The sequence below is a fragment of the Panicum virgatum genome, chromosome 5K (genome assembly GCF_016808335.1).
Source record: "Panicum virgatum strain AP13 chromosome 5K, P.virgatum_v5, whole genome shotgun sequence".
In the NCBI taxonomy this organism is placed as follows: Eukaryota; Viridiplantae; Streptophyta; class Magnoliopsida; order Poales; family Poaceae; genus Panicum; species Panicum virgatum.
This window is the reverse complement of record NC_053140.1, coordinates 30,693,105-30,706,972: the sequence shown is the minus strand read 5'-3', so window position 1 is coordinate 30,706,972 and position 13,868 is coordinate 30,693,105. Positions and strand designations below refer to the sequence as shown.

At 44.9% G+C, this 13,868-nt stretch overlaps 1 protein-coding gene across 1 annotated transcript; it reads left to right on the top strand.

Moving 5' to 3' along the window:
- Positions 1–6,275: 6,275 nt before the first annotated feature.
- Positions 6,276–10,839, top strand: LOC120707090 (conserved oligomeric Golgi complex subunit 4-like). Its single transcript, XM_039991866.1, has 2 exons — positions 6,276–8,052; positions 10,057–10,839. The coding sequence occupies exons 1-2, from the start codon at positions 6,394–6,396 to the stop codon at positions 10,684–10,686; spliced, it is 2,289 nt and encodes a 762-aa protein (XP_039847800.1). The 5' UTR covers positions 6,276–6,393; the 3' UTR covers positions 10,687–10,839.
- The last annotated feature ends 3,029 nt before the right edge of the window (positions 10,840–13,868 follow it).

Below are 13,868 nucleotides of genomic sequence, written 5' to 3'. Positions count from 1 at the left end.
CGGTCAGAAGAAGCAGGGGAGCAGGCTGGAGGAAGGAGAAGTTTGGGCTGTTTTGCAATTTCTGAGAATTCCAGGGATCCTACTGTAAAACTAAAATAACTTCTAAACTAGGACTCAAATGAAAAAGAGCTCAACATGAAAGATCTACAATTTTTCAAGATCTACAACTTTGTGCAAAAATTGATTTTGAAAACATAAGAAGGATTTTGAATTCAAAGGACTTTTGTCTTTTCCAAGGTAAATTCACCTTATATCAAGACCTAAAAGTAAAATTTGCTGCCATGTAATGATTATTCTAAATTTTGCAAATAAACCCTCCACAAAAGCAATATTTGCTCTCCCTTTTCAAATTAAACTATAGAAAAGACCTTACATTAAATCATAATTACACATTTGACCTTATAATTTTGCAATAAGGTCCTTGATCAAGTAAAATAAGCACATGATGCATAAAATAAATGCAATTCTATTGCGCAGACACCTAGGGTGTCACACAAACCGAGGGCGGAATTGGCCAAAACCGGAGTGGTTTCGCCGTCCCTAGGCGCCGGCATACGGGCGCCGTGAGAGGGAGATGAGAGAGATGCTGTCAGGGGCAGTTTTGTAATTAGATCAAATTTCGATGTTCAGATTGTAAACTCAATTTTTTCCTTCAACCTGTCCTCAAATGGAAAACTTTTGAATACCATTTTTGTTCAATTTTTCGAGATCTACAACATTTGTTTCAGGAACTTTTTCATTTGAACAATGGTTTGTGAGTTATTTTAAAAGATTCAAAAACTCCATAAAAGGATCAATTGAATTTGTTTAATTGGGCTGAAATTTGGGCCCACTTCCAATTAGGCACATGTCACTAATTGTATCAAATTTTTGTGTACAATATTTTGGTGAGGTGATTTGTATATAAAATATAGTTGAAGTATACTTTCTTTTCCAAAACAATTGAAGTCCAACATTTGAATTTGTATTTAATTTTCCTTTTGTTGCCTTTAACAATTGTTAGCCCTCTCATTAGTTCCACTATTTGCTCCCTTTTTATTTTGATTGACTTTAAACACCTTGAGTGTCACACGGCCGGCGCCATAAACTCTCTTGGCATCATAAAAACCATGTTAACGGGAGCAGCCGATGAGCCAGGATCATGTCTATCATCAGCTCTAGGTTTGACGCGCAAAACCTGTGACCTGACTCCTCTCCAGTTAAGAGTCTGTTTCTATTCGTCTTCTAATATATACGATTGGCGTAACCTCTAAACATGCCTTTTCTGCGACTTATTCAAACCTACCAGACACCATTGAGGTTGACCGGCACGACGCGCAAACTGTTCTCTTTCAAGATCCTTGCGCATCGACTGATCATCAGGCATCCTGTCGTCGGTCATTTGCTCCAGCCGATCGTGCGCAGGAATTTGTCCTCCGGACGGGTCAGGCAACATAACCCTGCCCCCAGCTGATCATGCACAAAAGGTCTTCCACCTAACCGATCGCATACAAGAGTACGTTCATGCCTGTCCACCTTGATCGGCCTACGCAGCCCATAGTCAAAATGTGGTTTCTCATATGACTGGCCACCACGATACAAATTGTTACACTCGGGGCAATCATCGACCGTCGACAGAGTCAAACCTTCTTCCCAACAATGTATGAAGAAAGGACACCTCCAATGCTCTTCGTTACGGTGTGTCACCTATTCCCTTTGCTGCCACCTCTCTTGATCGCGCTGAAACTTGTTCAACAACATCTGAGATGTAACACGCCTCCGAGGCACTACAGAACGTTGGGCGATTATGACGTCAAAACTTTGGTTTGAGGTGGATTTTTCTCCTTGCTAATATCGACCATGTTTGTAGCGAACGGGTGCTAATCAATCTTCATCCTCTTCTTAGGCACCTCAAATTTGAGCCTTCCCTACTCAAAGGACAATTGTATTTGTTGCCGGAAAACTTTGGACTCATTAGTATCATGAGAGGTCGCGTTGTGCCACTTGCAATATTTCATATTCTTGAGTTCCTCCTCTGACAGGATCTTGTGATATGTTTTTTAGTTTGATCTGGCCCTCTGACAGCGGCAGGTCGAAGATTTTGTCCACTTTTGTGACGTCAAACCCAAACTTTTCCTGCTCCTTTTTTTTCCAAATGGACACAAGACAGGTTTCTTGTTGCCTTGAATCCATTCTGCAGATGCGACCACTTCTTGTTCTTCATCAGAGTCGAGACCACCAGAGTATTCAGCATAATTAACCTTCTTTTGGAATTTATTCCTTCTCTATTCATAAGGTCGAACCTCCCCATCATCTAGTGTGCCATTTGGCTGATGCTTTCGAACTCTTGTGAGGCATACTTCTCCTTAATGTGCGGCAAGTGTCCCTAAAAAGCGACATCGGCAAGTTGCTAGTCTGACAACACTAAGCTGTAGCATCTGTTTTTAATATCTCTGAACCTTTGTATAAAAGCAGACATTGACTCATCGTTCCTCTGCCTCAAACTGGTCAAATCTGTTAGCTTCAATTCAGAAATACCATAATAGAAGAACTGATGAAATTGTTTCTCCAGATCAGGCTAATATAAGATGGAGTTAGCTAGGAGCGTGGTGAACCATGCATACGCCGATCCTGATAGAGACATGGAGAATAATCGGACCCTGAGCGCATCCTGATTTGCTGCTTCTCCACACTGCATTATGAACCTGTTGACATGTTCTACCGTGGAAACCTCCCCTTGTCTCGAGAACTTGGTGAAATCAGACTCTTTATATTTATGCGGGAGCGGAAGTTGATCATAAGCAGGCGGGTATGGGGTCCTGTACATGATAGATAGTTGATTCGGCCTAAGACCAAACTGTTCCCTTATTACTTCAGCTATCTTGGTGGTCCAGTCTACTTGTTGATTGGGAACTTGCATCGGTTCGGGTGACGCCGGAGCCATCGGCTATGCGGCTGATGGTGTCTGTATCGGAGGTGGAGTCATCGGCTGATTAGCTAATGCCATCTGCGGCATGTGCTGAGGGATCTGATTGGGCGGCTACTGGTAAAGCACAATCCTAGATGTAGTGGTCGGTTGTGACACCGATTGGTTGACTTACTGCTGGGCCATAGGATCCATGTATGGTACATTAACTTGTCGCACTGACCCAACTGCAGGATCATGAAACACCCAATTCACTCCATTTTGATGAGGCAACCGTGAGACCAGGACTTCTGTTGGGGTGATAGGGTGTATTATCGCAGCAGTCCGCTGCTGAGGCGTCGGCTGCAAAGCCGATGCTGTATTCTGTCCCGCCGGCTGGGTCGCTGACGTATTCTGCACCATCGGCTGTGAAAACCGATATATGTTCTGCTGATGAGCTGTCGGTATGGAAGCCGGTGAAGTACTTTGCCCCGTAGTTGATGGAGTAAAGAATCCTGGGGGTATGCCAAATCCAGTCACTAGGTCCCACCCGATCGGGAATCCTGATGCAGATCCCCCTTGCACTGATGTGGTGATTGGCAGAGAATTTGTGAAGATAGGATCCGTATGTGGTGGTAGTGTTGTCCTAGGAGGCTGTGAGAACGTGGGGCCACTTCTTCCTTCCGGTCGGCTGAACGAAGCCGATGGAGCTGTTGTTGCGGTTGATCCCATAGGAGTAAAACTCATCTGACCGGGTTGCATGTAACACGGTCCTGAATAGCCTTGGAACATGCCTTCTCCCAATGTTTTGATTACCGCATTATGCACCGTGTGAGTCATCACCGGTGCATGGATGACGAATGCATGGCCCATAGCTTGATGTACTATATCCAACATCTTGTTCTCATGTTGGGTTTCCATTAATGACTAAAGGGTAGGGAAATCAAACTTCTTAACAACTTCACCACCCCTTGTAGCGCTGAAGGACTTGAGGCATTCCCGCTTGTAAGCCTCCAAAGCTTTATCCCACTCAACTTTTTCCTTGAGCTTGTCTTCCTCAACTGGGATGTAATTTTCCTCATTAACGCCGGAACTGTCCTTGGGTTTGGTCATGTTGAAGTTTCTCGGGGTTCCACCAGGCGTGCAAAAAAATGTGTTGACTCAAAATCTACACACCAAGCCTGAGATCATCGTTCTTCAGACTACAATTTCTTTCGAACCAAGCGTGCCAGTCAATTTGACCTGTAAATTGACAAGGAATCGGCAAACATTAAATCTGAGAGTCTATCGGCTGGTTTTCCGAACAACTCTCACACAGCGTATCGGCAGGCTTTGCCGATGCAGAAAACGATAAAAAGCGATTATGGCGTTCGGTGTAAGCAAAAGATATCATAAAGGACTGTACAGGTGTATCGACAGATCTAGCCAACACAAAAAATGACAAATCGGCCCGGATAGCCGATTACACGCATGTAACAGTTTAAAAGCTACGAATGTGTAACTTAAATAAAGCTACTCGATAACACTTGAAACAGATCTAAATCGGCTTTGTAATATTTTGACAATAATGTAAGGTTTCACTTCCGTTTACACGTGTTTCAAGGCAAATAGATCTGATAAAAGCTAAAAAGATAGGAAAAAACCTATAAATTTGGCAAATATCGATAAATCGTGAACTAATCTAGATGAGACAACTGCGATACGCCCGGAAGTCAAAACCTAGATATAATTCGATAATTTTTGAACAAATCTAAACGAAGCAACATGGATGCGCCAGTTGACTAAACTTATATTTACTCGGTAAACGAAGACTTACTTGCAGATCAAGTCACTCGAACGTGAGACGTCCTCAATCGACTTGAAAGAACTCGCAGAAAAAGAAAATAGCGAAGTCGCCGACAAAGAAAGTAAATTGCGAGAGAATTGTAAAGTTTTGTTTATTGGAGTGTATCAACCTTTTCAGGGCCCGTACAACTTCTATTTATAGCCTAAACCAACAAGTCCTAGCCTATCACGGCAAATACATATCTTGACAAAAAAAAGTAAAAGATTTCCTAAACAAAACAAACGAAATCCAAGCCGTGTCTGCAGAACCAAATTTGGAATATTCCCTAGCCCATCGGCAACAGCATTATCGGCCAATCTCCACGCCGCACGCGCAGGCGTTCTCCAAATCGGCAACCTTCCTTCTTTTAATGTTTGTCTTGACACGTGTCAAAAAAATAGTGTCAACAACCGTCCCTACGCTCATAGGCTTCGACCACATCTTCGCCGACCTCCTCACCGGCTGCTCTGCTGCCTCGGCGTGCACGGTGGCGCCTTCCGAAGCCGCCTCGCTCGTGAGCAAGCTTGTCTATCTCGGCGCTGCCACCGCCGCGCTCTAGGCCGAGCTTGAGGCGCTCACCGAGCTCGAGCAGTCGGCATGGAAGCTCCCCACTGATGAGGCCCGTCGCGCACTCGAGCAGCGCATGCACTGGCGACACCACGATGTGCGCTGCCTTAGTTACTCCTCGCTCGTGTGCACTGTCTGCACCATCTACAACCTCGTCAGCCTTGTGTTCGCGCGATCCAATGCTATATTCCACATCGTGGAGGAGCAGTCGGGGAGGAGGGAGGAACAGTGGGGGAGTTGAGCGTGCGAGAAAGAGAAGTTAAGCACCGAAAGATGAGACCAGAGGTAAAATTGTCTTTTCAAACCACACTTAACAACACTCAGATGGTAAGAACAAAGTTAATAATACAGTCGGCTTCTGGTTGCAACGATTCTTGTAGCCTACTTCTCAACCTATTCATATAGTAGTTAACTCTTCACAATTCATGTAAGGCTCATTTGCCTCTCTCACAAAGTTTTTTTGTTCTTGCCGGCTGCAAACTGACAGCCCATTTCTCCTCTATCTCTTTCCTCTTCTTGCTCTTTCACCTTAGCATTTAGCCTACTTAGTCTGCTATAATACTTACTCTAATAGAAATAGAATGGCTCCGGTTGGTTAGTATAGAATTCTAAGATTTTGACCGCTACTTAGTGGTGTGAAATAAAGGCAGTTTACAAAACCAACTCCAGAACTCTTGCGCTAAAAACACTGACGAATCTAATGAGATCCTTAATCACATGTTTAGAGTATAGTTACTGTAGCATTATTGTAACCAATCATCGATTAATTACTATCATTAGATTGGTGGCGAAAAGTTACACTTATATGTGAAGAAATTTTGCAAATATACTTCATTTAACACTTTATGCATATAAAATTCACTCCCAAAACTTGAGAAGAGAAATTACAAACAGGACCAATGACACTAAAAAGGATAAATCAAAACTTCAATGGCACCGAACACAATTCCAAAATTTCTACGGTAAAACCTCAAATTTCTATAGACAAGGAGATCCCGTCGGCCCCGAGGTCCCCCTACGCAAGTCCATCCACCTCACCCACAGCAGCGAGCCCCGCACCTCCAGATCCCGGGCATCCCCGACCGAGATCTCGCCGATTTGCACCGCCGCCGCGGCCATGGCGGTGCCGTCGCCCTCTCCCACCCCGCGCTCCCCGCGCCGCCCGGAGGTCATCGTGGCCCTGGAGCCCTCAATCGTTGACGCGCAGCCGCCCCTCGACTTCGGCGACCCGGCCTGCCTCGCCGCGCTCCGTGCGCTGACCGACGCTGGCGCCGCCACCCGCCTCCTGCACGAGTGCGTCGCCTACCAGCGCGCCCTTGACGCCCGCCTCGATTCTCTCCTCGCCTGCCGGGCCGACATCGACCGCGCTGCCGCCTCACTCCTCCGCTCGGCCCCGCCGCTGCTCTCGCTCGCGGCCTCCGACGCCGCCGCGCTTAAGGAGTCCTCCTCTTCCACAGCGGCGCTCGCCGACGCGCTCTCCTCCCGTGTCCGCCACCTCGACGCGGCGCATTCCAGGGCGGATGCCGCGCTGGCGCGCGCCGAGGCTGCGCTTGATCGGTCCCGCGCGCTCGAAGCAGCACGGCGGGCCTTGGCCGCTGACGATCTCGTCGCGGCCGCCACAGCCGCGCACGAATTCCTCACCATCGACGCACGGTTCCCCACCGACGACAACCTCCGCCGTGACCTGCTAGACATCAAGCGCCGCCTCGAGGGGCTCGCGCGACGGAGGCTCGCTGCTGCGGTTGACGCACAGGACCACCCTGCTGTGCTCCGACTCGTTAGCCTATTCCCACTCCTGGCGCTCGCTGATGAGGGACTCCAGGTCTATGTCGCTTACCTGAAGAAGGTGGTCACACTTCGTGCCCGTGCAGACTTTGAGCACCTCGCCGATCTCACGTCTGCAACCCAGCCAACCTCTGAGCGGCCAGATTTTGTCGGCTGCCTCACTCGTCTCTTCAAGGACATTGTGCTCGCTGTTGAGGAGAATGATGCTGTGCTTCGCGAGCTCAAGGGTGAAGATGGTGTTGCTTATGCCATCATTGAGCTGCAAGAGGAGTGTGATTCGCGGGGCTCCCAGATCCTACGCCGGTATGCTGATTACAGGAAGCTCGCACGTCTTGCATCGGATATTAACTCCTATACAAAGAACCTCCTTTCAGTTGTGGGTTCCATGGCCAGTGCTGCTGGAGGTAACGAAGGGCCTGATCCCAGGGAAATTGAGCTTTATCTTGAGGAGATTCTTGCATTAACACAGCTTGGAGAAGACTACACTGAATTTATGGTGAATAAGATCCGTGCATTGAGAGATGTCAAGCCCGAACTTGGGCCGCAGGCGATGAAGGCCTTTCGTAATGGTAGCTTTAATAAAATGGAGCAGGATCTGACTGGGTTCTATGTGATCTTTGAGGAGTTTTTCATGGTGGAGAATGTAAGGAAAGCCATACGGATTGATGAGCATGTACCAGATGGTCTCACAACCTCAATGGTGGACGACGTATTCTATGTACTGCAGAGTTGCTGCCGTCGGGCTGCATCCACTGCAAGTATTAACTCGGTTCTTGCTGTGCTTGGTGGGGCAACGAGCCTTCTGAGCAATGAGTATCAGGAGGCACTACAGTGGAGGATGCGGGAGCCAAATTTGGGTGCTAAACTGTTCCTTGGTGGTGTTGGAGTCCAGAAAACTGGTGAGGAGATTGCGACTGCACTAAACAACATGGATATCAGCTCTGAATATGTTCTCAAGCTCCGTCATGAGATTGAGGAGCTCTGTGCGGAGGTAAGTGCACCATTTTTTTTCCCATTCTATCCATCTTTTAAGCTGAAAGTGGGATATGTTTAACAAACAGGAATTATATGCATTCCATCATATTCTATCGATTGGAAATGTTCAGTTCTTAAGTTATTAATAACTTGAATTAAATGAAAGGAGCCCACAATGCTTGTGTGTTCTCTGTAGTTGATTGTAATAGTATTACATTACATGTCACATAGACTTTGGACTTGTTAATGTCTCTGTTAGCACCAGTCTATTTATGTTGATGATAACTTATTTTGGCATAACAAATTTGTGTAGTTTAAACTTAAATTTGTCAAAAATCATCCATGTTAGTTGCTAGTGGTATCACCTGTGTGCTCAGTCATTTTATAAGTATCTTGTGTCATAGAGAATCTCATAATTCATAAAGACAACATTTCATTATCTTGGTAAAATTATTTTAGCATTGCTTGATTCTAATTCTAATTCACATCAAAGTTTGGTCTAATTAGCATTGCTTGATTCTAATTCTAATTCGCATCAAAGTTTGGTCTAATGTATTTGTCAGCTGGAAAATATCGAACTGTTATAAATTCTTGAACTAGCAGCTTCCTAAGTAGAACATCATGATGTTGCACACATTGATACCAGCATTCTATATACAACTTTCTAGTTACTTCTGTTTGGGACTGTCTTTTGAGCCTTCCATAGCAAAACCACTCAATTTAGTGCTAGCCAAACAATTATAAAACTAAACGTACTTTGTTGTTGAGACAGTAAGGTCCTGTTTGGTGAGCTCCTGCTTCCGATTCATTGGGTGAAGTGATCCTATGAGAGAAGTGATTCTGTGTCTGAGAGTGATACTCTATGTTCTCTAGGTTAAATTTTAAGTATGAAGTGATTTTGAGCGGGAAATGAATCAGGAGAAGCTACTATTTTTAGCTCTCGACCCTTGAGTTAATTTCAGAGAATTACTTCATGGAATCAGCTTAGAAACATTTCTTTCTAAAAAAACTGTTTGGCTGAGCTTCTTCTGGATTCAGCCAGAAAGCTGCTCTACGAGCTCTGCCAAACAGGCCCTAATGGTAAATGATGTGTAAACTATGGCATGTATAATTGTTCTAACAAGATTGTCCCCTGGAACTTGTGCTCCAAAGAATATAGCACTTTACGTGTTGTCTTGCAAACAGAACAATGTACAAAATTCTCAGGGATGAACGAGATATATGCATCACTTTTAACTTTACCGAGCATTATCTAGAAACAGCGCAGCTAAAATGATGCTTGCTTGCAAGATATATGTTGAATGAAAATAGCGTCTTTAAATGGGACATATGTAGCATAGGCCTGCACTAGCATTTACTATGTAGCACACAGATATCAGACCGGTATATACATAGTCTAGACAGCAAAAGCATGTCGTTCCTGTATGGGACAAAAATTGTAAGACCTTTGGGGGCTACTGCAGTAAGGCTTGAGCATCTTCATTTGCATCTGTAACATGGAGTCTTGAACCCTCTGTTCTGCAATGGGTGCAAATGCTCAGCCAATCCTGTATTTGAAAAACAAAGTTTGACCAAACTTTAATTTGCTCACTTCTTATTTTGATTCCTCGATGATCTAGTATGGTACATACATACTTTTGAAACAACACTGTTGATTTTGGTTTCTCTATATTCCCTCCTATAATATAGAATGGACAAATGGTCTTAGGAAATTTTCAGTTGACTGATAATTTATAGTTACCACAAATGAAAGTTCTGAAGGTTTATAGGTGATTTGTTGTTAGTCATTGCTAACTACTCCCTCCATTCCAAATTATTAGTCGTTTTGGCTTTTCTAGGTGCATAGCTTTTGTTATCCATCTAGATATATATTGTGTCTAGAACTCTAGATGCACAGCAAAATCGATGTATGTAGAGAAACCAAAACGACTAATAATTTGGGATGGAGGGAGTAGTGATTTGATTGCCATATCATCATAGTTGATTAAACTTTGCACTGACTTCTGTGATTGTCCATCAGGTTTTTCATGCTCCAGCTGACCGAGAGAAGATCAAATCCTGTTTATCAGAGCTAGGAGATATCAGTGCTTCCTTCAAGAAGATCCTTCATTCTGGAATGGAGCATTTGGTGGCATCTGTGGCACCGCGCATTCGTCCAGTCCTTGACACTGTTGCTACTGTCAGTTATGAGCTGGATGATGCTGAATATGGGGAAAATGAGGTGAACGACCCATGGGTGCAGAAGCTTATACTTGCAGTTAACACTAATGTTGCTTGGCTCCAGCCAGTGATGACATCAAACAACTACGATTCCTTTGTGCACTTAATCATCGACTTCATAGTCAAGAGGCTCGAGGTGATCATGATGCAGAAGAGGTTCAGCCAGCTTGGTGGGCTTCAGCTAGACAAAGAGGTCCGTTCTTTGATCAACCATTTCTCAGAAATGTCCCAGAGACCGGTCCGAGACAAGTTCTCAAGGCTTTCCCAGATGTCGACCATTCTTAACTTTGAGCGTGTATCGGAGATACTGGATTTCTGGGGTGACAATGCTGGTCATCTGACATGGCTGTTGACACCCGCAGAGGTGCGAAGGGTATTAGGACTTAGGATTGACTTCAGGCCTGAAGCCATTGCTGCTCTGAGGCTCTAAATTGTGTTTTTGTTTGTACTTGTTAATTCTTTATATAAGATATATCAACAAGATATGGGTTTCATACAGTCTAGCACTTTTAGCAACATTGGTTGCAATGACAAACATTTGTTTTGCTGCAGAAATCTGCAATCATACCTCTTGTTATGAACTTGTGTCATGATGATGTTTACATTTGTTTAGGTGATTGTTTTCCTTATCACTTTTACCTTTCCTCTCTGTGACTGGTCATCCACGTGTGCAAAGGAAACCACTATTTTTGAAAAACGCTCAATCAGTTCAAGAATTTATTTTTCAAAAGAAAAGGACATGGAAATAGGAACTAAAAGGGAAGAAAAGACCAAATAATTGAGATAAAATTTTGCTTTTTAGTATTCACTGATTTAGGTAATGATGAACCCGTAAGAAGAATACAGATAAAATTTAATCAAGAAACTTGAATACCATATAAAAATTATGAACACTTACTCAGAGAAAAAAAAGTGAGCCCGACAATTTCCCATACTACCCCTCACTCTCCCTATTTCCAAAGAACTAGTTAGGTAGGACTTCGATTTGGAGTGGAGTTTCAAGTCGCCTTACTCCTTATATGGGGACTCTAAGGTGGTTAGAGGTGTTAGAGTATATTTGGTAGGTTAGGATATGTAATCTCAGACTGCCATATGTATCGGCGAGGTGCCTTACCCCACAAGTCTCTGTATTTTGTATATACCGCCCAAGGAGCTTAATGCAATACATCGACCATATTATACGCATTCTACTTTCTTACATGGTATCCCGAGTTAGGATTTCGACCTAGGCTTCCGCTTCTGCAGCCGCTGCCAGTGCGCCGGCCTCGGGGAGATGGATCTCCACCACGGGCAGCACCCTCGTAGGATGCCCGGCGGATCCCTCTGATTCGTTGTGCCAGTCGTCGTCAAGCACAGCAAGGAGACCTACCTTGCCGCCAGGATCCGTCGTCGTCGCCTCCGCCGCCTCCGTGCGGGCGGGCACCGCTTGCATCCAGGGCCACTCCGCGTGGGGTGCCATCGGGCGCCATGGTGGGGAACTGCTATTGTGTTTTTCTTTTCCCGGTTAGAGATTGGGTTTGCGTCGCCTTGCCGTTCGCCGCCGCATCATCGTTGACGCTCCCGAGAACAAGGTTGCTGTTGCGCGCCCTCACAGGCTACAGCATCGACGCTCGTGGTGAAGCCATCATCGCCGGTGTCGCCGCCTTTTCAGGCGGTGGCGCCATCCGCTGCCGGTCCTCGTAGCTGGTACTTGATCCGAGTCCGCGCCTCTTGCCGTTCTCGGGTGGACACCGCCGCCGATGTTGCTGAAGGAAGACCCCTCGTGCGCTTTTCAGTTGCCTGGTCTACCATCGCCATCCGCCGCTCACCGTCTTGCTGCTGTCCTCGGCCAGAAGCTGCCAATCTTGCGTACTCGGGTGCCTCGACGACGCTTCCGACCCGCGCCCTCCTCCACGGCTTCGACCATGTCCACCTCAACCTCGGCTACTTCGGCACTAAGGGGCTATCATCTACATGAGCTACTCCAGTCGAAGCATTCGCACCGGCGTTTCGACTGCGGGGGGATATCTCCATTGTTCTCCAGTCTGTCCATTCGTGTTGCTACCGCTACGACTGCAGGGGATGTTAGAGTATATTTGATAGGTTAGGATATGTAATCCCGGACTGCCATATGTATCGGGGAGGTGCCTTACCCCCCAAGTCTCTGTACTCTATATATACCGCTCAAGAGGCTCAATGCAATACATCGACCACATTATACGCATCCTACTTTCTTACAAGAGGCATTATCCTCGTGAGAACCAGACCGATATAAGGGAGTTACCAGAGGACAGCATGTGCCTGGCACCGCCTTTTGTCCAGGATGTTGTCTTGTGGGTCCTCAAGCTGGTACAAGGTGGTTCCCATTAAATTGAGTCGGTTTTCCCCATTTCTGGATCCATGGATCAGTGTGCTTTCCTCTTATTGGCCGGAGTTGTGCTTTTTCTCTTATTTGTTTGCATATTTCCTTAATTCAGATTATAAATCACATGCACATAAATATTCACCAACACTTGCGAAAATAGTTAGTAATAAACTCTACCACTATTTTTATTTTTTATATTTTATCCTATATATCAATTATGTAGGTCTACAGAGTGGAATATGGCATTTAAGGAACATCAATACTCCCTTCACCTTGCCGATTGTTTTCTTGGGTAAAGGTAACGTGCGAAGTGGCACACTAGTACTAGGGTTAGGAAGGCGTTCAGCTGACCCTCCCCTTGCCTAGATTTGTCGCCTGTGAGTTTAACTTTACTAGAACATTCAACGCGCCATGCGCGCCGTACCGTTTGAACAATCAAATGTATGTAAACATAAGACAATGAAAAGTAATAGCTAAACTATATATATTATTTTTTATGGCATAATTAAATTATATACATGGTATAAGATAAATTCAATACGAAGGTACCACACCCGGTAGCAAGCACATCATCATCATGTTAATATAGGTGTCTCTGGAATTTGAATCATAAATAGTACAACACATTTGAGCACAAAGCTATCCTAGTCATCACATGTCTTTCTGGCATATAAATCATCAACATGATAGTACATCAATCACCATGGTTACATCCGAGCACCTATCTATTCTATTATCAGGTGTCTGTCCGGCATTTGGAGCATCTATATTACAGCACATCCGCACCATAAATCTACATGCAACAACAACAGAGTGTGCATAGCTACTGAACAGCCTAGCTGATAGTTTTGAATACTAACTAAAACCAAAAGCAAATCACCATGGTACAAACGTTGCAGGCTGAAGTCGATGTAGACTTCAGGTCCCATGCATTGGACTCTTCTTGCTGGAGAAGAGAGGGCACACAGTAGCTGACCGCAATTGGTAGAGACAAAATCAACATGAGCTTCACTGCTCATTATCCACCGCAAAAAGATAACAATTTAATGTCTAGCATGTGTCAAGTAGATGGAACAGCATTCCAAATGATCAGTAACACTCGATTGTTTCTCTATCTTGCATGGTTTCTAAAAATAGGCCGGCAGGTTGCTAATTAAAAAAGGTTAACAAAATAGTAACACCCAATTGTTTCTCTATCTTCTGTGTCTTCTTACTGCATTTTGTTTAAGTTATCTCGCTTAGCCACTATCAGCCGAGTTCATGTGGTT